Source organism: Neovison vison, chromosome 5, assembly GCF_020171115.1.
Source record: "Neovison vison isolate M4711 chromosome 5, ASM_NN_V1, whole genome shotgun sequence".
In the NCBI taxonomy this organism is placed as follows: domain Eukaryota; kingdom Metazoa; phylum Chordata; class Mammalia; order Carnivora; family Mustelidae; genus Neogale; species Neogale vison.
Genome location: NC_058095.1, coordinates 155,984,687 through 156,012,493, shown reverse-complemented (window position 1 = coordinate 156,012,493; position 27,807 = coordinate 155,984,687). Strand labels below are relative to the sequence as shown.

The window sequence follows — 27,807 nt, the reverse complement described above, 5'->3', positions numbered from 1 at the left end:
CGTTTTGTTTGCTTTCCTACATTTGTTGGTTTTGCATTTGGAATGGCAATGGTAAGACTATAAGGAAAAGGGAAGCAGAAGCCGACCAGCAGCAGAGAGAGAGATGGGACAGAGAACGGCCACAGACAGGTGCCGGCCGGAGCCCAGAGGAGGCCCAGAGAGGCTAGTATAGCTCGGTGAGTGCACCGTCTGTCCTCGCCGGCTACAGCCTGCTCCTTCATCCCTCCACCGGGATTCCTTTCTTTAGACCATCCAAGACATTCACCAGCCACGTCGACCAGTCCTCAGTGGGCAGTCCCGCAAAATGTTTGATCTAGGGGTGACCCAGGGCCTCCAGGAGCCAGGGGGCCATGCAGGCCTGCTTCAAGGCGGCATTTGCCTGGTGGTGGAGCTTCCTGGCTGTGCCTTTGGTTAGTTGTTGCAGTTGCGATGAGCTCAAGTATCTTTGCTGCGTCGGGCACTGTGTCTGAGGGAGGCCCTTATTGAAAAAGAGGCTTCAGGGGCCCTTGGCTGGCTCTGTCGGTGGAACGTGTGACTCTTGATCTTGGGGTTGTGAGTTCAAGCCCCACATTGGGTGTGGAGCCTACCCAGCACCCCCCCCCCAAAAAAAAAAGAAAAAGAGTTTTCAGCTCCTTTCTCATTGTTTCAAAAAACTTCACTGGAGCTTCCTTAGTGAGGAACTTAATGTAAAACCAGAAATCTGAGGAGTTCTTGGATGTGGAGCTGTGCAGTTCGTGGTTTAATTTCAAGACATTTGTTGTAGGCTTGGTTTTGCCAGCTGTGTGACCTTGAGCAAGTCCACTGAACGGCCAATATTTGCACAACTCCAGGAAGCACGCTCACATTATTTTTTCTATGTGAACGGAGCCCCCTTCAGCCAGGAACCGGTACTGCATAATCTCGTGTCCTCTACAAAATAAGGATGGTGGGACAGAATGGTAACATGAATTTGTGGCCAGAACAGCTCTATAGTGAGATTTCCATGGTCCAGGAATGGGTCTAGGAGGTTCTGAACAACAACAACAACAACAAAAGAGCCACAAGGTCCCCTGAAATGTTCCTGGCTGCTGGGTGTGTGCCGCCACACCCAGCATGGCCAGGGATCTGTCCCAGTATGTTCTCCTGTGAGAACATATCCTTCACTGGCTAATAAAAGTGAACGAGAAAATGGGGTTCACTTGATAGAAATTCACTTTCCAGTCAGACTTGCTGTGTGGGGACAGGGGTGTTCCTGTCCTAAACTGCAGCACAGGTTTGGCACAGAGAAGGAAATTATTTCGAGCTTTCCTAAATGCCTGCTGTGCACCAAACATGTGCATCAAACACCAATTACCAATGATGCTAGTACTTTCTAAAAAGTATCATATTTATTTATTTGTTTGTCTTTATTTAGTTGACATTCATTCCTTTGTAAAGATTATTGTCTTAAATGGTGGTAAAATCAAGGCAGCAGCTGGAGGCAGGCTGCCTTGAGAAGGTTGAGGCCCGGGCAGCGGTCTGCAGCTGAGGCAGATGCTGAAGGAGGAGCTGGCAGCTGGAGGCTGTCTGCTGACCTCACTGTCCCCCCGCCTGGCCGGCCATGCGAGCAAGTGGGGATAGTCCAAGCGGCACCTGGGGGGTGCATTTCCATGCCCACTGCCTCCCCGTAGCAACTCTTCAAGTTAGGTATTATTATTCTAGTTGAAGAAGCTGATACTCAGAGACAATAAATGACTTGTCTGAATGTAACAAAACCTGGTCCTCAGAAAGCCAGGATTAGAACAGAAGTGTTTGATGGAGGAAGCACTGTTCCTGACTGGGATGAACCTGCTGGTAGCGAACTCTTGCTGGGGGTGAGAGGTGAGCAGGGGAGGGAGGTGGAGCTGCATGGCGTTGTCCAGTATTGAGGACAGCCACACTCTTTGGGGGACACACACACGTCATAGCAGCCCTCTGATCCGTGCCATGGAAGGACTGGGGGAGCGTCACCAAGGCGTCTGTGGGGGAGTCAGGGGAGACCTCACAGACGTGACCTTCAAGGTATGTCTTGAAGAATGGTTAGTTTGGTGGGTGTGATGGAGAAGAAGGGGTTGCAGCTTATGCAAAGGCTATGCGGAAGACGGCTGGGAGCCCGGCTTCACATGGCGGGAGCCCCTTGACAGAAGTGATGTGGCACTGGTGTGGTAATGCCGGTGGGGCTGCCAGCGGTGGGAGCTCCCTCAAGCCAGACTGGAAGACTGCATGGCGGAGTCCCTCCCCCTCGACCCCCCTCTCCCCCGGAAGTTGCTGCATGAATTCCAGTCCCTGGAAATCCACTAGAGGAAACGGGTGTGCTCTTTTCCTCATTTGGGAGTTTGGGTTATTAACACAGTTTTCTCGGAGAATCTAAGCCAGAAATTCATGTTAGTTTTTATGTTTTTTCTTCCATGGAGCTCAAAAGAGGCCATTAAAAAAAAAAAAAAGCCACATGCCTAGAGTGTGTAGTCTTCTGAAGAAACCCTCCACCACAAGGCCATCTGAAATGGAATGTTCATTTTATTCTTGATTCTTTTACTGTGTCTGAATAATGAAGGAAATCTATTCATTGTTTCAAAACAAAACAGAACCCAGCCAAACTAGCTATGTGGCATTATGTAGGCCAAAAAAAAAAAAAAAAAAAATCCAGTTTGTCAATGAATTTCTTCCCTTTAGCTAGGTATTTTAACATCACAGTACAGCGGGTGTTTGGTCTTCCTTGTTTTTCACACGATGGAGTTTTCAGTATATCAACTCTCTCACAACATGTAATGAAGGCCATTAAAAAAATCTTGAAAATTCTTCCCAGGGCTTAGACTTGTCTCTGGGACCACTCTTCTATAGGTTTACATGTTGCACCCACAGTGGGAGAAATTGATTTTGACCAATGGAGAAGTCTAACAGAGTTACAGGACTCCCTCTCGGTCAACAGGCACAGGTGATCCGAGAGTGAGTTTTCTATACTTTTCTGATAAATAGAAAGCTTTGTCTCTGACTCAGTGTTCAGCATTGAAACCAAAGGAACTTTCTTGGTTCCTGAATAAGAGCTCATACTGGAGAAAGGCACATCCGGTTGGCCAAATTCTGTCCTAAGCCGGAGCGCAGCTTTCCACTTCCCTGTGTATGGCTAAAGCGAGAATGCAACAAGACTGAGTGTTTTTGTTCCCTTAGTGAATCTGACAGGCTGTTTACAAACTGCCTTTACTCTTCAGACTTCAGGCAGGACTCCCGGCTTCAGGACCGCAGCCTGGCCCAGCTCCTAGAGACCAAAAGAGGAGGAAAGAAGGAGATAAAATAGTGGCTGGTTTTCCAAGCATATGGTGTGTAGTTTTTCGAATGTTTTAAATTCTTAATCCGCACCTCTCTTGTTACCATCACTGCTGTAGTCAATGGCACGTTTGGTTGCGGCATTTGGCATTATTTTACGCCTTTGCTCTTCCTTTGACTCCACACAAGAGCGTTTTAATTTTGAAAGAAAAGTGCATCCGGAACCAGTCCTGCGACTTCCATACTAGCTAGCTGTTTGGCACTGGGTCAGGCTCAACAGATGTTTGTTGAATGAATAAACGAATGAGTGAATGGATCCTCTCAAAAAAGTTCAGAAACATCTTTACTTTCAGGAAAGTTTTCTTGTTTTTGTTTTGTTTTGTTTTTAAACTCGGGATTATCACCTAGAGTATCCTCTATGGATTTGAGAGGGAGACTGGCAAAGTTGGTTTTGGCATCTTTGGAAGAAACTCAAGCGAAAAGCAATCTAAAATGGAATGCTCATTTTTCTCTTGGTTCTATACCATGTGTGAATATCGTGGGAAATCAACTCAATGACTGAAAGCAGGGGGACCCAAATCCTCCACAGGTCCCTCTGGACAGGAATCCGGATTTGGGCCCGACAGACTAAGGGCACACGGGGGTCTGGTCAAGATCTGGGCCCAGGAGATGCGCCAGTCCCTTGTAGGGTCCCTAGGGCTAGTTCTTGCGCCTGGCCCAGGCGCTGACTTCGGGGCTGGAGGCACATAGGGGCCGGTCGGTCCCCAGGACCCTCGCGAGGGCCCCGCGCAGGTGTCGGGCCTGTGCGCGGGGTGCGCCGGGGTGCTGGGGGCCTGGGAGACCAGAGAGAGACGTTATTGTTACACTGTAACGAGTCTGATTAACATGCTCCTGACACTTTCCCTTAGTTTCTCCGGCTCCTAGCAACAGCTCACAAAGGCGCGGGGATTGTCCCGGACTCCGCGGGGACACGGGGCAGCCTTTGATCTGCCACCATTACAGCGGGGCTGCGCGACAGGCTCGCGGGCTCCGGACGGCCCGCGGCGGGCGGGCGGGCGAGCGGGGCCCGCAGTCCCGACCCACTGGGCTCCCCCGCTCCAAGCCGCGCCCCGCCGGGAAGGGACGGTGCGCCTCCGGAGGGCGCGCGCGGTGCCTCCCCGGGCAGCCCGTCTCCGCGTCCAGGTGCCCTCGCGCGCCGCCGGCCGCCCCCGGTCCTCGGGAAGCTCGGGCGGCGGGGAACGCGGGCTCCGCGCGTCCCGGCTCCGCTGGCGCACGTCTTTCCGACGGGGCGCGCTGCCCGGGCTCGCCGAGCCCTTCCCTTCGGAAGAAGCAAACACGGAGCCGTTCACTTACAAACAAAACTTTAAAAAGGAAGGGAGCGAGCGACGAATCCCTTGTCTTTTACAAGACTTGTAAACACTTTTTTCCCCCTTAAATAAAAATTCTGCAGGCTTCAGTCCGCTTAGCTGGAACGGGGTCGGATCGACAGCAAACGACCACAAAAGGCGCTAACGACGATTTCAGTTCCTTTCCACACATCACGTTCTTTATGTCGTTGGCAATTCTTACAGACTCGGAAGGAAATGTGCCGCCAAATAATTGCTGGAATGTAAACAAACTACCACCACCTACATCCACAATCGCCCATCACAGGACAGCAAAAGCTGCCCGGGGGCCGCGGCGCAAGCTTTTCAGGTACTAAGTTAGGTATTTTGGAAAAGTTAATTTATTTGCCATTTTGTTCCCTCTGTTCGCCCCACCTCCCCTGCCCCGATTAAAAATAAAGCGCGTACAGTGTTGAAGTTTAAACATTTAAATGCTGAGCTCTGCTAATTACTTTCCTCCACCTTGCCCCGCAATTGCAATGTGAAAACCCCGCGGGGGAGGGGAGGGTCTCGGGGCTGGATGGACAGTGTCCCCGAGCCTGGGGCAAAAACTCCGCGGTGACAGACCGGTTCGGTGCCCCTCGCCGGCATTAATATGCACAAGTCCCTGCTGGTAATCTTATAACCTGTTTTGTACGATCAATTGCCTTCCAAGTACTAGAGGTCAAAATAAAAACAAAAACGCACAGCACTTAGCTTTCCAAGAGGAACGGAAACCATAAAACCAAAATTTTCCTACAAATTAAAAAGCAGGTATTCTTTTTTTATCGGCTTAAGGCATCGTTAGAAAATAGAAGGTCTCCAGTGAAGGTCAGTTTCCCTAACGAGGGCAGGACTATTAGGGGTTAATGTATTAATGATAATGATTAACAGGTATATTTTAGAAAGGGGGGGGAACCACTACAGAGTCTGTTCCATTTTCCCAACAAAATATGTCAAGCAATGAGCTACTTTCAAATTCAAATAGGAGGCAGTGAAGTCTTCCTGAGGAAGTTTTTCCTAGCCTGTCCCTGGAGGAGAACCTAAGGGCAGCCAGTGGTTCAATACTTGGAAGTCCGAAGGGAACTGCACCCAGATGCCCGGGAAATTCCCAACTTGTGCTCAGAGACTGTGCCTGACTCCACTGGAGTTTCCCTTCACCCTTTCAATAAAACATGACTGTATTGATATAATCCTCTATACATTAAAATGAGGTTGTCACAGATTGTCATTAAGACCTCAGTAAAACAATGAAGACATTATTGGGCACCCCCCCCCTCCGGCAAGGTATTAGGGGAATAAAACAATCTACACCACACGGGTCCTATTGAGATTAATGAAAAAATTATGCAAAAAAAATCTCAATTTCATTTTCCCGCGACAGGGCTTTGCATACACAGTGTCAGTCCTGCCCTGCACCTGATGATTTATTAAACTAATCTACGGTGATCACCACGGATGTTCTCAACTCAATCTTGTCCTGGCTCATTTTCTAAGTAATTGTTTCTCATTAGTTTGGATAATGTTTTAATAGTGTTACCCATAATTTAGCCCCCAAGAATTAATAACAAGGGGGTGATATGGCGAAGCAGCTTGTGATAAGCTACACAAAATATAAACAGGTACGGTTTTTAATTAATCAGATGGCTGCGAGGTCCTCTTCTTGTAATCCATTGCTAGCTGGAGGAATTCCCCAGGATCTCTGAACCTAACTAAGTATACCTAACCCCTCTTCTGGGGCCCTTGTTTAGGGTTTCTGCTCAGAGTGGGAGCAGGGCAAACTGGTCCAGATTTTTGGCTCTAGTGGGTCTTAGTCTCATGGTGTTACCATAATTGGGAACACAGGGTTTTGAGGAAGACGGTAAATGTGACTTTTGGGTGTCAGGTAAGGGTGTGGTGACCAGGCAGTCCCACACTGTAGGGGATCTAGGAACCCACCAGCTTGCTGGAGATGGGGGTGGGGGGAGTCCTAGTCATGTCCCGACTCTCAGCCCCACCCAGAGACCTTACTGAGGGGGCTGCTTTTCCTGAGGTCCCAGTGCTTTCCCCTGGCATCTGAGAGTCCCTCAGAGGGAGGGCTTGGCTCTCAGTGAGTCTCTGGCCTGAGGAGGCCCACCTGTAGCGTCTGGGGGCTGCCTGTGTAACTGGGGTGAAGAATATGTCTGCCCTTTCATCATGTTAGAGCCTTGACGGGTTATCTGTACCAACACACAAGGATGCAAAAGGGCAGTTGGGTTGAAGTGGGGCTGCCTATAGGGAAGTAAGAAGGAAGGCTTTTATTTTCTTCTTTTAACACAGGTCCTGCGTAGGCTAGTTCTAAGACTCTGAAGAGGAGGTGTGTGTATGGAACAGGTCAGGGTAGGAGGAGGCCTCCCTCTGCTCCCTGCCTTCTGAGCCGTCCCCCTGTGTCTGCGTGCTCTGAGCAGACAGGGCCGAACGAGGCCTGTGGATTCCCCTGGGGCACACCCGGCTGCAACACCAGTGGTGCCGGGGGTGCTGCTTCCCCTGTGGCTGCGGCCCGCTGCCCCTGACTGCAGGCCAGAAGCCCAGCTGGACTGGCGGCCGGACTGGGGTGCCACCCTCCTCCTTCCAGCCACTCCCCCCTCCTTTCCAGCTAACTCCAAGGTGAAGAGTGACAGTGCTCTCATGAGGGGCTGGAGAGCGGGGTGCACCCTGGAGAGGAGGCGCACTGCCCAAGGCAGGCCAGGACCCCAGCGGAGCACATCCCATCCCCTTTCAAGGGGATGATCTCCTTGAGGGATCCTCTCTTCAAAACAGCTTTACTAAGCCCGTTCAAGAGCTGTTGCCTCAGATCCCAGGTCTGGGATTATGAGTTGGTGTTTCAAGAATGTGCTTCTCCAGAACCGTCCTGCCTGGGTCCAGTTCCTTCCGCCTTCCTGTCAGAACTGAAGCATCCCCTGCCTCAGTGCACTGGGTGGGTGCCCCCCACCCAGGCAGGACGGCGTGTGGGCCTCTCTCACTCTGCTTGGGTTCGCAGGCGCCCTTCCTTCCGTATATGCTTCGGCTCTGCTTCCCTCTCAGCTTCCTGTAGGAACTGGAAGAGGCAGGGGCAGAGGAGACCCCTGGCTGGGCCATACAGTAGGGGCCATGGAAGAAATAAACAAGGGTGTAGGAGGAGGTGAAAAATTAAAATAAAAAAAACAACTGTTTTCTATTTACAAATTTAAATAAACAGAACAGCCTTCCCCGCGGTGTCTGTCTAAGGGTAGCAGCTTTGCTGCTGTGTAGGTCATGAAAAGGTTGGTGTCGAGTTTAAAACTTCCCATTCGGTTAATTTCTTAAAGAACAGTCGTCCAGAGTCCCAACACAAAAGCTCATGATTTAATGAGGAGCAGAAACAAAATCTCTGATTGTTGGTGTTTCAAATTTCATTGGCGTCCTCTGGCAAACACAAGTTGATCCTTCCCAGCTTCAATACCCTTTAGCCTTCGGTATAAGAGCACATGCTGAATAGGGAAGAATGGCTGGTTGTTATGTTTATTTACCCTTACTACAAGCTGGGTTAACCTCTTCAAAACAGCTTTACTAAGCCCGTTAACCACACCTCCCACATGACCTGCAGCAGCATCTCTAATGTGATGCAAATCTCGCAGGGGACCATATGCACCCGCTCTGCCGCATTGTGTCCTCTTAGAGGCTACAAGTTTATTGCTGAGGGGGCCCGGTCCGGGCCATACATTTACAGGGGGAAGTGGCCTCAATGGCAAAACAGTTAAATGGGGAAATTAAGGGAGAGAATGGACGGTCTTGTGTTTCTGCGCATTTTTTTTTTTTTTTTAATTGCTGGTGACTGTTCACCCAAAGCATTCACCCAGGATGAGGGATTTCATAGTTCTCACCTCCTGGTTCAAATGGGTGGAGGTTTCATTTTGGAAGGTGGTTAAGGGCAATCAGTTTTGAAGATTTCCTTTCAGAAGTTATCTGATACTTAACTTTTCTATGCCGTCTCTCATTTTATCAGATTTATACTGAAATAAACAGAACCCCTTCATTTAACCACTATTTTTTAAGACTGGCCTTAAAATTATTTACAGTGTTGAGTAATGTACAATGTGGGAAACACCTAACGTGAGGAATGGGAAAGGAGCGTACGTATTTGAGAAAGATCTGTTTCATCAAAGACCTAACATGCCCCCAGCCCATCTCTCTCCACTGTTTTATCTCCCTGTGAAATCATAAGTGCATATTTGTAACACATTAATGAGTAATAAAGTCATAAGCTTGGAATCCAAAAGGAGGAAGTTCATTTTTAGAGGGATAACTGGCCAGTGAGATAACACACACACACACACACACAATTGTGATTAACATGAACTGTAAATGGGAGAAAGGTTCCAATCTGGCATACTAACAAGTTGCCTTGAGTATTATGGTTTGTCTTTAAGAAACCCACTGTATATGTTCAGCCCACCTGATGAGAGCTTCATTTAACAGATCATTTTTCCTTGATGGCTGTGGCAAGCGTAACAATGTTCTGAGCTTGCTTCAGTAATGGCATGTCGATCATGCTCCCTTGGAAAGTAAAGGCTCCCTGGAAAACAGAGAATACAAACTTCCTGAAAGAATGTTCAGAAATTATAGGCTTCCTTTCTGTGCACGCTTGTACAACAAGAACATTTTAGATTCTACCTGAATTATACTGACTTTCCTACCCAACTTTTGAGAAAGCCAAAGTAAATTACAGGGGAAAGATTTCTTTTTTCCTCCTAAAGAGGGGGGGAAAAAAAAACCAACCTTCAGCATTTTAATGGAGGGGAAAAGCATCACACAGAAGGTATTTGAAACCGTTTGTTTAACTCTTGAAATCAAGCAGAAAAAACTACGGAAGGAAAATGCAACTATTTCCTTATATAGCTTTTAAAATATGGCACAGAGCTTTAAAAATAGCAATATGCTCTGGTAACCAGTTGTTTGAAAAATAACTGTATGATCAGTTTAAAGGCAAAATGCTTCCTTCTTATAACTGAGGGGTAAGACTATCATGGGACAGGAAAATGTAAGGTAGGATTGTACTCAATAGAAAGAGATTTCTCTGTTGGTATAGATGTGCAGAAGAGGACTAGAATGACAAGGGACAAGAGCCTGTGACAAAGAAGCCACAGGTCTGTTGAATGGTGAATCTGGGAAGACTTTCTGAGATCTCTGAGTTTATCCCCATTTTACATTTTCTTTTAAGCTTCTGCAAGTACTTATTGAATGTGTATGTGACCTGGATCCTGTTCTAGATGAGGAAACTGAGGCCCAGAGTAGTTAAGTGATTTTCCAAGGTCATGTGACTAGAGACGTTAGAGCTGGAATTAATACTTGGATATCGGAACCTCAACCCTTTATCGATCGGAAATCCCCATGTTAAGGTAACAAGGTAGTATCTTCTTCTTCTTCTTCTTCTTTTTTTTTTTTTTTTTTTTTTTAAGATTTTTACTTATTTATTTGACAGGCAGAGATCACAAGTAGGCAGAGAGACTGGCAGAGAAAGGTGGACGTAGGCTCCCTGCTGAATTAAGAGCCCGATGCGGGGCTTGATCCCAGGACCCCGGGATCATGACCTGAGCCCAAGGCAGAGGCCTTAACCTACTGAGCCACCCAGATGCCCCTACAAGGTAGTATCTTTACTGCATCAGAGAAAGAAAAATTAACTGGACAGAAGGCAGTATGCCCAGAATCTTTAGTTAATGTTTGGTTATTTACATTCTTTTAATCACTTCTTTTTGCTGTTTACAATCATAGCTCTTCTTGCTTCTCCTTCCTTCCACCTGTTGGCAAGGATGCTGGTGGATGGGAGTACTCATAATCCTTGCTGATGGTCCATCTGCACATACTGCCGCTCATTTCTGATTTCACAAGTACCACCTCTCAACAGACAATGTTGTCATTACTCAAAAGTTCTGGGATGGGTCTCCTGATCTCTCTGAAAACCCTTGTCTCCCACAATTCCAAGAGTCACACACCAGATGGAGATTTTAAAAAGGTGGCAGGGAATCCTTAGCAATGACTTCGGAATTTATTTTTCAATCAAGAGAGATTTAAAAGCCACTGGGATTAGAGTTTTCACCAGTGGGTACCTAACCTTCTTGGCCTTAGAACGATAAATTGGGTTCATATGAATACTTGTGCCGGTCTAAAATCCTGTACCTGAAGTCATTTTCCAACCCTCTCATTTTTACTATTTATAGTTCTAGACTGACTTTTGCCTAATTTCATTCAGCCCAGAGTGAATTTGGGGCATCTCTGTGACCATGATGAATTTTATGAATTCAGTTAGAAGTTCCAAGGATGTTCTGTGGGTTAGCATAGCAGGTGAAATCAGGGTGGGGGATTCACGCTGTTTTACAAGGCAATAGTCTAGTTTCTTATTGGAGTAAATGATGAAGACCAAAGGCCTCCTGGTTATCCGCCCACCAAGTGGATTATGGCCCTGTAAAACAGCACATCTGTCCTGCCAAGGTTTAAATAATACGCTGGAGAGATGAAATTAGAATAGATGCACATGAAATCAAAACGATGCAGAGAGAATCAAAATGACGGCCTTGGGTTTATGCCACGTTTCCCAAATCTGCTTTGGGTTCCACGTGCACATCAAAGATGCAAACTATTTCATGGAGATCACTTCTTTCTTTTACAGCGGCAGATTTTGCTTCACTTCCTTCATTAAGCCTAAGCTGAAAAACAAAGTTCAGCATTTTTGTTTGTCTCCTTCATCTCTGCAGATTGAGGATCTTAGTGTTATGAATTAGACCGCCTAAGAGGAATAATCCTCCTGCTTTCACATATTGACCTGTAATATGGTTGGGGTTTTGAACGTAAGGATCTACATGTGAAATGTGAGTGGGGTCTGATGGTCAGGATCTGGAAAAATGCAGTCTGTCAAATGTTACTTGGATTTGTGGGGAGGGTTTCAAACAGTCCTTAATGAATGACTAGAGATAGGTTTCCATTTTACAGCCCAGTGCTTTCCTGAGAAATTGGCACGCCATTTCAAAAAGTATAGAGAACCTCCATCAGCTTGAAGATTCAGACTATAATTTGGTTTAAAATGCCTTTAAATAGTAACTTATTCATAGTTAACTACCTTAACAACCAGGACTACAACAATAATAATAGCTATAATTTTTTGAGCAGTTGCTAGATCAGGGACTGTGCCAGAGTCTTGACACGCTTTATTTCATGTAATGCTCATAACCACACTGTGAAGTAGATACTATTATGCAACCCTATTAAAAATTTCTTTAAAGAGGGACGCCTGGGTGGCTCAGTTGGTTAAGCGGCTGCCTTTGGCTCAGGTCATGATCCCAGGGTCCTGGGATCGAGTCCCACATCGGGCTCCTTGCTCGGCGGTGAGCCTGCTTCTCCCTCTGCCTCTGCCTGCCTCTTTGTCTGCCTGTGCTCCCTCGCTTTCTCTCCCTCTGTCTCTGACAAATAAATAAATAAAATCTTAAAAAAAAATTATTTAAAGAAATTCTTTTTAGGGCGCCTGGGTGGCTCAGTTGGTTAAGCAACTGCCTTCAGCTCAGGTCATGATCCTGGAGTCCCGGGATCGGGTCCCACATCGGGCTCCCTGCTCGGTGGGGAGTCTGCTTCTCCCTCTGACCCTCTCCCCACCCATGCTCTCTCACTCCCTCTCTCTCAAGGAAATAAATAAAATCTTAAAAAAAAAAATTCTTTTTAGTTGTGGCAAAAACACATAAAATTTATCACCTTAACCACTTTGAAATGTACACTTTAGTAATGTTAATATATTTGCATTGTTGTGCAACAGATCTCCAGAAATTTTTCATTCTGCAGAACTGAAACTCTGTACCCATTAAACAACTTAGTCCTGACCCCCTCTCTGGAAGCCCCTGGCACCCACCATTCTATTTTCTTTCTGTTAAGTTGTGTATCTATCCCCATCTTCTAACTGAGGGAACTGGGGCACAAAGAACTTAAGAAACTTACGCATGCCTGCCCTGTGGCTACTGAGTAAAGAACTGGGATAAAAGCTAGCTCTAGCTGATCCAAAGGGTGTGCTCCAGGCTTATACTAAAGTTGAAAAGTGTGTTTTGTTTTGTTTTTTTAAAGCTTTTATTTATTTGAGACACACACACACAGCATGAGCAGGGGGAGAGGCCAAGGGAGAGGGAGAAGCAGATTCCCTGCTGGGCACAGAGCCTGATGCAGGGCTCATTCCCAGGACCCTGGGATCATGACCTGAGCCGAAGGCAGATGCTTAACCAACTGAGCCACCCAGGTGCCCCTGGATTGAAAACTGTTTTCTAAGTGGGTTTCCTGACCAATTGCGTCAGAATCATCTGAGGGGGGCCGCGGGGGGCGTAGCTTGTTAAAATGCATACAAGGCCCCATTCTATGTGGTTTGGTGCAGAAGGCTGGGGGTAGAGTTGGAATCATCTCAGGATTCCAAAGCACTTTCAGGTTGGAGCAGTTCTGTGTTTTAGCTCCCCTGCTTAGAGATAACAAGGTTGACTTTGATATGGACCTGACCTGATCCCTGCCCTCAAGGGGCAATGTGATGGAGGAGACAGGAAAGAAAAGAAGCTGGTGCCATAAAATGCAACAAAAATTTAAAAAAAAAAAAAAAAAAAAGGCCAGCGTGATGAGCAGAGAGAGATCGGAGGGTCTGAAACGAGTGTCCTCATCCACCCGATCACTTTTGCCAGCTCGCACTGTTCACGGGGATATGATGACCCTGTGTACAGCGCATATCGTGCATTTCCGGCTAGAGTTGGCGTGGAGCTCTGGACACAATGGGCTCTTATTCAACAGTTACCTATTGAGTTCTTTGTTGTAGTAAATCATGGGTCAGTCACTTGGCATATTTTACGATACACAGGTTTAGGGTTTCAGACTTCTCGAAGGTAATACTATCTTAGCATACGTGTTATGCTAAGGGTATAACCCATTGTAGCATACATCTTACGCTAAGGGTAAGACCATCTTAGCATGCATGTTATCTGTATAGCAAAGAAACACTTCCTCTTAGGCTAGGTTTTTTCTCATGATTCCCTTATTGCCCTGTTGGTAAGACAAGCATTGAGGGAACAGGAGCTCTGCCAGACCCGGAAGTTCTTTGCTGGGGTGAATCTGACTTAGAGTTCAAGTTTATTACAGCAAAAGTAATGATGTCAGTGGTGGCGGTGATAACAGTCATCACCCGTAGGAAACATTTAGAGGAAATACTGATATATTTTGCATTTCTGGCACTTAATACTTGTGAATTTTTTCTCTACTAAAAGGGTAATTTACTAGAAATACAAATTGATCTCATTCTTTCCCTCCTCACTTCAGTGTTCAAATAAGGTCTCTGAGCACTCGGGGAGTTCTCTCTGGCGTTCCGGAGATGGTGGGGCTCTGCTGGCACAAATGATGACGTCTGAGTAGAGCTGTCACAGCCCTTCTCTTGTAGGGGGACACTCTTCTTGTAGGACTCTAAGCCTAATGCCCAGGGAATTATTTGCCTCACAGCAGTTCCTGGTGAATTCCTCAAACTTTTGTCAGCACTGGCCATTACGAAATTTCTCTTCAGGATCTTGGTTGTGCCCTCTGTTTGCTCAAATCTTGTAGGCCCAGCATGGCTGGTGATGAGCTCTTCCTTACTCACAAAACCAGCCTCTCCTCCCTACTCCTCTGAAAGGGGGTAGGATGATACTCTACTGAGGTATCCTGATGGGACACCTTCATTCTTCTTTCTTTCCCATTTTTCATCCTATCACATGGGGAGCCCTTGGACAGGCCCTAGGATAGCCCTCGGTTGCCGCATGATTTGGTTATGACATTCCTTTTAAGGATGTGAGTTTGGGTACCAGGCACCCACAGCTCAGTGGGGAGGTCTCTCGGAGAAACTGCTGGGACGCTGACTGGGGAGTTGCACCTTCCTCATTGGGATCTTGTGATCTTTCTCAACACTGGATAGGATTATTCATTTGCTTAAACCTGGCTTTGGCTCCCTTTGGACTTACAAAATCAAGTGCAAGGGGTGCCTGGGTGTGTCAGAGAGTTAAGCCTCTGCCTTCAGTTCAGGTCATGATCCCAGGGTCCTGGGACGGAGCCCTGTGTTAGGTTCTCTGCTCCACTGAGAGCCTGCTTCTCCCTCTGCCTGTAGCTCCCCCTGCTTGTGCTCTCTCTCTCCCTGTTAAATAAATAAATAAAATCTTAAAAAAAAAAAAAAATCAAGTGCAATCTCCTTAGCAGGGATCCCAGGCCTCCCCACAAAGAGACGAGACGCTTCCTGGGCTTTCAGCCTTGTCTCCCGCCAGTCCGCCACACGCACACCCACACCCACGCACACGCTTCTGTACCTCTCCAATATGCTCTGTTCTCTGCTCTCAAGGACATTTCCCGGTCTGTCCTGTAAACTCCTCATCCTTCAAAATGTCAGAAGATGCCAGGTCTATGAAGTGTTACTAAACTTCTCTGCTAGGGCTAATTTCTTCTTCCTCTTTTCTTTTCTTTCCCTTCCTCCCCCGCTCCCTCCCTCCCTCCCTCTCTCTCTTTCTTTCTTGTAAACTCTGTGCCTAATATGGGGCTCGAACTCACGAACCTGGGATCAAGAGTCACATGCTCAGGGTGCCTGACTGGCTCAGTTGGTAGAGCATGGAACTTTTTTTTTTTTTTAAGATTTTATTTATTTATTTGACAGGCAGAGATCACAAGCAGGCAGAGAGGCAGGCAGAGAGAGAGGGAGAGAGCCCGACGTGGTACTCAATCCCAGGACCCTGAGATCATGACCTGAGCCGAAGATAGAAGCTTAACCCACTGAGCCACCCAGGCGCCCCGAGCAGGTAACTCTTAATCTTGGGGTTGTGAGCTCAAGCCCCACATTAGGCATCGAGTTTACTTTAAAAACAAAACAAAAAAAAGAGTCGCATGCTCTGCTGACTGAGCCAGACAGGCACCCCTCTTCTTCCTTTCTCTGTACAGCCTCCCATTACGGCCCTTGTCCCACTGCCTTGTAATGATTTAGTTACGCTGCTGTCTTTCTCACTAAGCTGTGAGACTCTTGAGGGTCATCAAAATGGAGATGGTTTGGCTAGAGAAGGGCTTTGAGGAACAGTTACATTTAAAGTCAGGTTTAGAAGGTCAAAGACGCCAAAGGAACAAGAAAGGGGTGGGGGATACTGGGAACAACCCATAGACACATACCAGTGGGATTGACTTTCGCTGTTCTGCAGGAGCCCTCCGTGCCTCTGGTCACCAGTGATTCAATAGATCCAGCTAAATGAGGGATGACGGTATGAGATACGGCATCTGTCTATGGCTGAATGGGATTCTCTAGGATCTACAGAAAGGGAGCCTGATCCAGCCTTTATAATATGGATGATTGCTGGTTCTGATACTCAGTAGCTGCTTGACTGTCCTTATGCAGGAACGACTTAGCTTCTGCTTGATGAAGCTGGGCTGGAATCCCTCCGTTCTCACTGCATGCCCTGGTGGACCCAATACTTCCTCCTTCCTGCACCCGTAAGGGAAGAGGTTGAACCACTTTCTTTTATTCTGGGCATTCTCCCTCTGTCTAAGGGTGCTCTGGGGATCCAACAATGGGAGAGCTAAGGCTGGCCTGGTCCAGCTTTGCTTCTGAGCAGGACTCTAATACATGGGTTGACATGGGAACCAGGGGGGAGAGGGCTGAAGGTAGGGGAAGGATGTTCATTCTCCCTGGAGGAGGAAATACGGATTCCCTCAGCAACTAGAGCCTAGGCTCTAGTTAGCTATAGACCTTGGTAAGGCCTGGAATATTTATTTGCAAACTGAAAATTGGAGAGGTGCAATCTTATTAGGAAGACCCACTGCCCCAAAAAGAGATTCATCTAATAGTACTTTATCATTTTACAAAACATTTCAAAAATATTTTCTCACCTGCAGGAGGCAGGGCATGGAAATTTCTGTTTGACAGATGCAAGAACTAAACTTCAGATTTCATTAACCTTTTTAAAGGAACTTATGGGAAGGCTAGGACTAGAATCTAAGGTTTATCACCCCAAATCCCACACTCTTTGCCCTACTTGGTGTACTCCAAAGTATGACTGGTAACAGTGCTAACTGAGATGGTTATAGAAAAATATTTAAATATAAAATTTTGGGGCACCTGGGGGGCTCAGTGGGTTAAGTGTCTGCCTTCAGCTCAGGTCATGATCCCAGGGTCCTGGGATGGAGCCCTGCATTAGGCTCCCTGCTCCGTGGGGAGCCTGCTTCTCCCCCTCCCACTCCCCCTGCTTGTGTTCCTTCTCTCTCTGTCAAATAAATAAGTAAAATCTTAAAAAGAAATAAAAAAGCTACCTTGCTGTTAAAAAAAAAAAGAGAATATTTCTGAAGACTTGGGAAATAGAGAATGCATTTTTCTTCTTTTAACACTTAGGTTGTAGTGATAATTTGAGAGGTATTTTAATAATATTTTGAATTAAAATTTAATAGCCAATTACTGCTGTGGCCAGAGGATTTCAAATGCTAATGTAGCTCTACATGAATTTCTACAAGTTCAACTGAAGCCGTTCCACACGGCCGGCAATTCACTTTGGGCTGATGTGTCATTACTACGAGCACTGAAATTCTGACAGATGATGTTCTATGGCCTTTGATGGAAAAGCCTTTTAAATGATTCCTAAGAATGTAATAGTTAGAATATTTGAATAGGGGTTAGTTTTGTACCAAACTGGGGAAAGCGGTGACAACTCAGGCCTGTTAAACTGTTTGGGAAGGCCTCTCAGCCCCTGCCTCAGAAGGGGTTTGCGGTGTGGGGAATCCTGCAGCCTGGGCAGCCTGTCAGATTTATTTTCCAATTTCTGAAAGGTGAAAGAGCCTGGAGAAGCTCCCTTCTTATCCTTCCCATCTTTTCCCCTGTAGTTCTCGGACTATAAAAACTCAGAGCACAGAACCATCAATGGGGGTATGAAAGGCAGGGCCCTGGTTTGGGACAGTTCCACTGGCCAAGTCAGTAGCAGCCCAAGAGAACACCAAGGATCACCTGTCCAAGCAGCCCCTCTGTGACCTTCCACCCAACAGAATAGGCAACTCGCTAGGATGGGCGTTCTGAGGTCTTCTGTAGCTTGTGGCTGAAACAAAGAGAAAGGGTCTTGCTTCTCCGGGTTCTTCCATTTAAGGCACCTTGATGCAGAGGTTAGGAATATGGGCTCTAGAGGGCTTCCCCATCAAAGGCCACAGAACGTCATCTATCAGAATTTCAGTGCCCGTACTAATGACACAGCAACCCAAGGTGAACTGTTGACCATGTGGAATGGCTTACCTCCTTGAATCCAAGCTCTGGTTTTTCCTAGTATGGGTGATCCCCAGCAAACAATGTTATACTTCCCTAAACCTCAGTTTCCTCACCTGTAAAATGGGGATGAAAATACCTCCCTTACAGAATTGTTGTGAGAATTAAAGAACGCATGCAATGGCCTGTCACAGAACAGGCTCTCAGTCCATGGGGAGTTGCAACTGCTACACTACCCTTGCTGTCACCACCGCTATGACTGTGTCCCCTGACACTGCTACCACGACTGCTACCTCTACCTGACTGCTGTCACCACCACCACGATCACTGTTGTTACTGCCAGTGCTAGTATTAGCCAGCGAGGATTTAATTCCATTTACCACAGAAAGGTGCAGTGAGAAGCACAGAATTTTAATTATAACAAGATTTTGTGATTTCAGAGTAGCTTTAAGGGTTCTGAGGGACATCGACATTCTTCTTCTTCTTTTTTAAAAATATTTATTTATTTGAGAGAGAGAGCGAGAGCACACGAATATACAAGCAGGGGAAGCAGCAGGTAGAGGGAGAAGCAGGCTCCCAGCTGATCAGGGAGCCTGATGTGGGACTCAATCCCAGGACCCTGGGACTATGACCTGAGCTGAAGGTAGACACTTAACGACTGAGCCACCCAGGTGCCCCAGGACCATCAACATTCTTGAAGATGCAATGAGTAGAGGCTAACTCATGCCTAAAGCTATAATCATCTAATATATAATCTAAACTATAAATCATAGATTGAATTGTCCCTTTAAGAAACTAGACTCAGGCGCTATATATAATCTGACAGCATCAGTATTTGAAGACAAATACATTTAACATAATTTAAAAGTTTAGACTATCAGCTGAGGAGATACCAATCAAATGCAGGTGATCTGAACGGGAGCATCGCTTACAGTACAGGAGGGAGTAAAATAGGAAGACAGCCTTTCCGGCACCAAGAGCAGGAGAAGGAAGACTACTAGCAAAGACACATGTCCTGATGCATTTATAAAAAGGAGGAAATTCCTTGGGATGTGGAAACTGAGTGAATGTAAAATGACATTCATTAACATTTTGCTTTTTAAGAAGCAAGCATGAAATCATTTAGCTTTAGCTCTGCACAGGAAATAGAAACACTTGTGTTATCCACTGGTAAGATTATTTGGGGGACTTCAACAACAGTTTTAGTTAGTGGGGGCAGGCAAGGAAAGAAACAGTGGAAGGCTTGCGAGATGAACTTGGCAAGGAAGACGGAGGTGGCTGGACAGTAGGAAGGAGAGCAGAGGTGAATGTTGGGGTCAATTATGTTAATATGTGACCCATCCCGAGGTGTCCACTTGCCCAGATGGAGGATGTCAGTGGATCAGAGCCATCCTTACTTTACAAATGGACAGGGGAGTCCAAAGGTGCCCTTGTTGCGAAAGTTCTTTTCGGAGGCCATGAAATGTAGGCTGCAAGATTTATCTTTAAAAATATACAGGCAGAATGATGAGAGAGGGACAAAGTCTTTATTTTAAACATCTTCTGCTAAGGGAATTTGGAAAAAATATGCCATGTGGAAAGCTACCTACTGAGGTGAAACAATCGGATTTATAAGCATCTTGCAATTTAAAGGCGTTTCCACATTTGCTAGCACGTTAGATGTACTTAATTTTCCTTTTTTAAAAATAGCTTTCCTGAAGTATAATTTGCATACCATAAAATTTGCCCATTGTTAAGTGTATAATTGGTTGATTTTTAGAAATCACAGAGTTCCGCAGCTATCACCTTCCACTCAGATTTTCTTTAAACCAGAAATCTTATTTGAAAATATTTTTCTTTTTAGCATCGAGTTAAATGTGTAAACATTTTTATTTAATTTAGAGTATTTCATGTCTAATTTAAGCTGGTATTGCCTATGAGAAAAGCACAGAATGTAAGTCATTTTAAAGCAGCTTGCAGCTAAGAGCAATAACGTTAAACGTCTTCTGTTTTATATACCATCGGCTTTTTCTTCCTGTAGAGAACACATCTAAATGAACGAACCTTAGCTCAAAGTCACTTTAAATTTTAAAAATTTATTAAAATGTAACCGATGAACAGTGATAAAATAACTGGTGAAACGTTTTTTTCACTTATTCTAGAAGGAAACAAAAGGTCAGTATGATATAAACTGTTAAAAGCAGAGCGAGTAATTTCCTTATGACACTGTCAGAAATTCAAAAACCAGTTGGCCAAATAGTATTTACTAAATGCATATTGTACACCTATTTCTGTCCAAGATGCTGCGGGGAGGTATGTGATTCAGAAGACAGAATTCTTTACTCTCTAGGGTAGTGGTGAGAAATTTCCCTACTTTATTTTCATTCAGGCCCACTAATCTAAAATGAAAAAAAAAAAAAAGAATTATAGAAACTCTTGATTTTCATTTTTTAATAAAATAAAAATTCCATTTCCCTGTTTTTAATATAAAAAGAATTACAAAGTCTTTAATAAGTACAACAAAAAAATTCAAAGAATGCTCTGAACTTCTTATAATCGGCTAAAGGAGAGAAGGCAATGGATGGCGGTGGCTGTGGAGATGACGTGGGGGGAAAGGGAGATAAAGAGGAAAGAAGTTAGAACTCATGGAAAGGAAAATGAGGAAGGAACGGTTAATAGCCACACAGAGAAACACACCTCCAGACTCGCACATACAAAAAGGGAGAAATACCGTCCGAAGAAAAAACCCAGAGAAGATGCCCAAAGAGTAAAACCATCCTTTCATGGCCCTTGTTTGGATCTTGCTATGAAAGACACTGAAAGCCGTGGTGTTTTGCGCAACCACAGGTGCAAGTGAGACACGGGACATTGGGAACCTGTCCTTCGAGTGAGATGAAACGGAGCTAGGGGCTAGATACGGCCTCTTTGCCAAAGGCTCCCAGTTTAGCTCGGAGAGTTTCCAATCTACGCAGGGAGATCGAACGGATGATGACTAATAAAACAGAGCAGGGTTTGCCGTAATCGGAGCCAAGAAGTCTTTCTGGGGCAGGACAGAATTGAGAAGGAGGGCGCCGTGTGGGGAATCATAGCAGGGAAGTTTGGGAAGGCGCGCGAATACTCTGTGCTCTTTCCCTCCTCATCGCTTTCTGCTCATGCAAGAAAAAAAAATGTATGACTAAGAGAAAGGTACTAATCTGAACTAACCAAATTCACATTTTGTTTGTGACTGAACAGTTTTAAGGCTCCATCTAGTTTTGGTCACTAGTGTGGGGTTTACGGAGACCCAAGTGAAACCACATTTATGCTAACTGTTCACATCTTTATATACAGAGTTGGCCCTGAACGCTGGTAGGGGCTCTCTCACCACCTTGGCCGTTGAGTGGCCACAGGTAACTTCTAAACCCTTCTTGAGTCTCATTGTCTTAAGCCGTAAACTCAAAGGATTTAACTGGAAAATTTCTGAGATTTTATCCCAACTGAAAGAGTTACAATTGAGCAAAAAAAGGTCCTGAGAATATAAATCAGAATAGAAATACTTTGATTAAAATATCCCTAAGATCCTTATAAATTTAAGGATGAAGCGAACAGCTTTAGAAAAGATCAGATTTAACCTTATATACAATTTCTTATCCTCTAGTGCTGAACCATTTGCCACTCAAACTGTGTGAAATAGGATATATCGGCACTAAAATTGTATTGCCTTACTTTACATGTTTAGAAATCTGCAGTTTGTAGCTAATCAGATAAACCCCGACGTCCTCCTCACTGGCACTCTCGGCTTTGTAACGAATTTGACTTTTTAAAGTCATGGCATACAGTTCTAAAAATATTAAAGGAACAAGGAAATAAAGGGGGAAATGTAATAACCGAGGATCTCAAAAGTCGAGTTGTGCCCCTTCAGTTTTCATTTTCACTAGAAACCACTCGGTTCTGATTTTAGTATTCCTGCTTACAAATAAAGGGGGGAAAGGCTGTGGGTGGTGGATGCGTGGGTGTGGGAGGGTCCATTGCTGTCTATTAGTGGAATCAACCCTTTCAGCCGACAAAGACAACAACCAAATCTTTAGATGGTTTATTTGATCTGCGTGAAAGACTGGCAGTGGGATTTCTGGCACTTGAATAAGCGGAAACAATATTTTTGGCTAGAGAGATTTCTGAGTTCTCTCAGGGAGCCTTCTAGAAGGCCATCTGGCCCAAACAGTATTTCTTTTGTAAAGCCCTGCATTTGGAAACACAAATGAAAGGTGTATGAGCGGCAATCAGATACCTATGAAAATAATTTGCTTTCAATACTTGGAGGGGTGGTTATTATCCTTTGTAATTCTCTAGATGAAAAGACTTCCATTAGGGAAAAAAGCCCCTCTTTCTTTATTAAGATATAAATTCCCAGTTTATGTTCCAGTAGAGGATTTGCTTATTAATGTAAACTTATTAATTTGCTCTACGGTTTTCTCACGAGTGAAATTAGAAGGTTTCAGTGATATTTACAGTTGTTATGTCAAGTAGTGACCTTGTTTTTTGACCTTTATAATTGTTAATTGAACCTAGATTTTAAAGATGAACATTTCCTGTTCCTTGGTTTTTTAGCTAGCTTGTGAAGCTGTAACAAATGAAAAATGTTGAAAAAGTAAAACGAGATCCAAATGATAATGATATAAGTAAAATTGAAAATGAAGCAAAGCTGTATTTGTAGTCAGATACTGCAAAAAACAGGAATATTCTAGCAAAGTACCTTTAAAATCTATCACATGTAATAAACTTTGCTATTCTTTTACATTTTTCTGTTGTCTCCACATAGAAAGAAATGCTAAATTCTTATATTGAAATATCTTAGGATTACTGATCAATCATTTTCTTTAGCTGTCATTTTTGCCAAGAAGAAATGAATACAAAAAGAGGAAAAAACGAGCACTGAGTTTTAATAGAAGCTTGAAAAAAAAACTGTATCATAATACATGAATGTATATATACTGCATAAATATTTATATGTACTTTTATGTAAGTTATAGTTTCCACTGATATATATATATTAATATTAACTAAATATTTGCTTGAGATGTTTTCCTTTCAGTTACCCAATTTTCCTACTATATACAATTTCAAGTTGATAAAGAAAGAACTGTAAAAATCCCATTTTTAAGAAGCAATACTAAATTCAGTTCTGAATGGAGAATTTACAAATAGTGGAATCACCACTGTTATGGAAAACATGACATCAAAAATAAAATTAACCTCTAAGAAAACCTTCTATAGGTTTAAAATAAATCATATGGAAAGTGATTTATCCTGGCTAAAATTCCTACCAAATAATTTGAAGCTAAAATTATTAATGACATGAAGGTTGTATCTCAAAATATATTTTTCTGGGAGAAAAACACAAGTCTGATGAATATTGCAGATATATATCTCACAACTGATGTCAGCTAAGTTTGACATATTTTATCTTATGGGAATTAAAATAGGAGCATAGAATATTGGAAATGTTTAAGATTTTTCCAACAGATTTTAATAAGAGAAGATGACCCTGAATCCCTAATGTCAATTGATAGCCTAATTCTTATTAATGGGGACTGCTGTGCCAGGCAAAATGCTTTTTCCTGTAAATATCTATAGTTTCCTGAAACAAAGCAGTCACAAGTACCATTATCTGCCAAACAGTGGCAGATTATATGAGCAGATTATTATTTCTTAATGTAAAGTACTTTTTAACCTGACATTAGACTAAAGGGCATCAGATTTTATTTCCTAAAAACTTCTAATATAAATGAAACAAAAAAAATTCTGTGACACCAAAGTTCTCCAATAATTAATCTACTTTGTGATCTAAATATTCCCACAAATTTTGTTATTTGGTAGGAACAGAAAAAAAGGTATAACATTTTTGATAATAATTACTGTTATTACAATATTGTTATTGTTATTATTATTACACGACTATACTAATTATGGTCACTATAGAAAACACAAAGGACCCAGCATTACCTGTGAACTTCAGCTATACCTCTGGTCTTAGAGCAGAATATACTTTAAGATGGGAGCAGAAGAAGAGAAAAGCAAAAATATATAATTTTGCCTTCTTGGGTCATTTCTACTTAAAAACATTACTTGAATGAAATTTTCATCAGAGGGGAACAAAGGTCTTTTGGAAATTTGTAACTGTCTCACTAGGACACAAACTATCAGTTTACCATCATTGACTGAGTCACCTGTGCTTTGGACAAAGTATCCGAGGGTGTATGTTTTCATCAGCGATTCACAATTGAAATAAAACAGATTAGATGTTTGTTGGAAGCAATACTTTATACAATTGAGCAACCTATTTATACTAAATCTTTACAAACAGAACGCACATTATTTAAACCCCAAGACCCTTCAAGACCCAGAGTCACCTACCTGCAGACCCAATTTTTGTGACCAGCCAATTTATAGGCAAAGTGAAAGAAACATGCGAACTGGATAAAATAACCATATGTCCCCACTGGAAGCCCCATTACTTGAATCATTTAAACCTTGCTGGACAAAGCACCAGGAGAATTTGCTGTAGGAAACAAACCTACACCAATGGGGCAGGGAGGAAATGACCTAATGGTGAGTCTCCCTTCTGCTCTAATTTCTGTGGTTGTGTGTTAAGAAGAGCTGTCCTGCCACATTGTTGTGAAAGCTTCTGCCCCAACAAAACAGCATTTCTTATTAAAAAAAAAAAAAAAAAGCCAGTTCTGAATTTAACATTTAAGTTGCCATCATCAAAAGGCAAGGACACTTTGGAATAATTTTGTTTGGGAACACTTCTAAGATATAGTGGAAAAGTGTTTTTTCCTTCATTCAAGAACTTAAAAAATGCCAGCAAAAGAGTGTGATTCAATTCTACTTTGAATTTTGTTTGCTGGCTACCCGAAATTTAGGGTAACCTCTTCCATATTCCTGGCTGCTTACGATGCTGAGTGGGATCCTTTGATGTTATTCAATGTGAAGCCCAGTGTAGGCGGTTAATGGAGGCAGCGGTGGCCCAGATTGGAACGCTGCTCAGTCTGCCATTTTGATGGCCCACATTCTGCCTCAGTTTATCATTTCAATCAGAAGTATTTATCGGCTGACATAAGGAGAGGCAGAGAACATTTAGTGTGTGCGGAGGCACAGGTAGGACAGGGGAGTGGATGGAGTTATTTGCACGTATGAATGAAAAAGTATATGGCTCTTTAGGTAAATAATGATGTGCCTTCGTGGAGGTGCTGGGTTTTGGGGTCAAGATACAGAAATGGACATTAAAACAATGTCATTTTCAAAACACATCACTGCAGTGCTTTTCTGACAGCCACTCCTGATTTAAAATGAAAGAATGCTATTTATTCAGAAATTAGTGTAAGTCCAAATGGGATGTTTCCAATGTCACATATTCTGCCCTTTGATTTTAAGTGCCAGTTTGTGCAAAGACGAACCTGTGAGTGTGTGAGGGTGAGCAAGTATGCAAGGTCAGAGCTGAAGGCAGGTATCTGTAATGATGGGGAGGGGGTGACCCACTTTCTACTTTCCCAAGTCCTGCGATTTTCAGGTGTTTATATTGCCGGTGAAAAGTGCAAGTGACACTTCTCACATGGATGTCACCAGTTCACCACAGAAGCCAGTTTTGTCCCCCCCACCCCCCGTAAGGGGCTGTTTAACGTGTAGAACCCTGGCAATGTTTCAGCATTCTTTCTTCCCCAAGACCGTCTGCATCGCAGGTATTAAAACTTCACTCCTTATGTCGGTAACTAGGCTGAGTTTAGATAGTACCTCTAGGATGGATTTATAAATGCAACTTTCCCTGTTCCCTTACAAAGAGGCAAACGGTATTACTGCAAATAACCTTTAAGATAATTAACTGACAATGCTGCAACTAGCATAAAATCTTCCTTCAGGCGACACCTAATTTAAGTGTTACTGGCACAAAGTGGAGACAGATTGCGCATCACCACTGCAATATTTACATAGCAGAAACCCACAGAGCAGGAAACGCGAGGCTCAATGATGCACTAAATTAGGAACAACCGTACTCCAGTGTTAATTTGCTCTCCATTCTATCCAAATCTCAGGTCCAGAAATTGGTACAAACACATACACAGCCTCCCACTCTTAAATGATTTAACCGGAGGAGCTTTTTGTTACATTTTTGCCCCCGAATTAAAATAACTTGAAAATTTATTTCCTCTCTCCACAAGAACCATTTGATCAAACTGTGTTTATTTCATTACAACTTGCATTCGCTTTGATCTAAAATTATTTTCATATGAATGCTGCATTGGAGTCTGTAGAGAAAAACTAAACAGACTTCTATTTTCTCAAAGGTTTGCCAATATAGTTTATGAAAAGAAAAAGCTATAGAGCGACTTGAAGGCCAGGTAGTAAAATATTCAGAAACATGGAAGGGCAAATTTACCTTAAGTGAATTTCTCCCTGATGAATGTTGTCCTTCCCCTACCCTCCCCCCTACAACGCAATGAGTTTTTGAAACGACTCAAACGATATCTAGTTTATATTTTTCCCTCACAGTATTTTAAACACCAGTTTCACCCAAGGTATTAACAAAACATTTACCTTTCCTAATTGTTGATGTTCTTTAAAGGCAGCGATCAGTTCTTCAGCCCACTTAATTTTTTCAGGGGAAGGAGAAAACTGTTCCTGTACCACGGCAATTTGGTTAGGGTGTATCACCTGCTTACCTACAAGATTAATAACAGCGGAAACACGAAACAACAAACAGATGTTCAAACAAAATGTCTCAACCACGAAAGCCTCCTAATGCTTCACAGACTGTATGTAAAATAACTAATTATTGTAGAACTTTTTAAAAAAGAAAGTAACTGCAATCTGGCAGGCTTTTCCAGAATACCACATAAGAAACAGAAGAATGGGAGTAATTGTGTTTCTGATCCTATAGAAATGCCACCTTAGTGCAGATAATCTCTCATTTTTAGTTACAGGTGGGTTGACTAGGCAGCTCGTTGGCTAATCCTTTGGCTGGAACTTTAAAAGGATAATATCTGCAAATTAGAGTGATTATTTTGAGTTAAAGTACAAAAAAATTATATGTTAACTCTTTCAAATTTTACAAGTTGTCTTTTGCTTCTTTTGTACCATTATCCCACCTGCCATGGTTTCTTTTAGAAGTGGTCTGTTGGTTTTCATAAAGCTTAGAGAAACAGATGTTACAACTATATTAATATCAAATAGTGGCTTATAATCATATAATATATTTAATTTTCTTTTATAAGACAAATACAGTGTGTCATTTCTAACTACTGACAGAAAGTTGGATTTCAATGAAAAAATTTTACTCAGTACAGTGAAACAGAAGGCAGATTTGAACACAGTGGTCTCTAGATTACTCCACTTCAGAATGTTTAAATAAAAAAGTTACTGAAAGTTTCTCTACCCCAAAACATAACCAGGTTTTCCCTTTTTTCTTGTAGAATGAAGACTGAATATTTCCCTGTTATACAGATATTTAGATACCCCAGAAGAAAGCTTATCTCTGTAGTGAGAAGCTTTCTGCTGCTTTTCGGAGTTTAAGATCCTAAGGAAAAACACTACACAAACATAGGACTCACAGGCTTCTGTGAAATCGTGCCGTCATTAAAAGAAACAATTTAACAATCGGGGAAGTGTAAAACTGAATCAGGTCATTAATAAAATACAACATAATTTAATGTTATAATAATGATGAGATTATATTTTATTAAATGATAAAATTATGGACATATTTTGTTCTTTAAAAATGAATGTGCACTTAATGGTAGTTTGCTCTCCTAGATATATTTGTCCATATATCAATTTGCTTTGCTTCTGAAATAGTTTTAACATTTAGCCAGTACAAATTATATCCTTGGTGTTTTAGAAAAGATCAATTCCTGTTACCGTCATTATTCTACTGAGGAGGAAAAAACCCCCAATATTTGTAAAAAAAAAATTTGAGTATTTCACGCAAAAGAGTTTAAATGGATA

General features: G+C 43.3%; 1 protein-coding gene across 6 annotated transcripts in view; it reads right to left on the bottom strand.

Moving 5' to 3' along the window:
• CLYBL (citramalyl-CoA lyase) overlaps window positions 1-27,807 on the bottom strand; it is a 281,749-nt gene that overhangs the window by 17,629 nt on the left and 236,313 nt on the right. For 2 of the 6 annotated variants that reach the window (XM_044250030.1, XM_044250035.1), the window contains 3 exons: window positions 26,401-26,525; window positions 9,058-9,177; window positions 7,946-8,092 (listed from right to left, as the gene is read on the bottom strand). In XM_044250030.1, the coding sequence (XP_044105965.1) occupies window positions 9,082-9,177; window positions 26,401-26,525 (221 nt within the window). In that variant the 3' untranslated portion in view covers window positions 7,946-8,092; window positions 9,058-9,081. Of the gene's footprint in view, window positions 1-1,188; window positions 3,254-4,605; window positions 4,864-7,945; window positions 8,093-9,057; window positions 9,178-26,400; window positions 26,526-27,807 lie in introns of those variants that run through there. The other 4 variants (XM_044250032.1, XM_044250033.1, XM_044250031.1 and 1 more) reach the window with 3 other exon arrangements.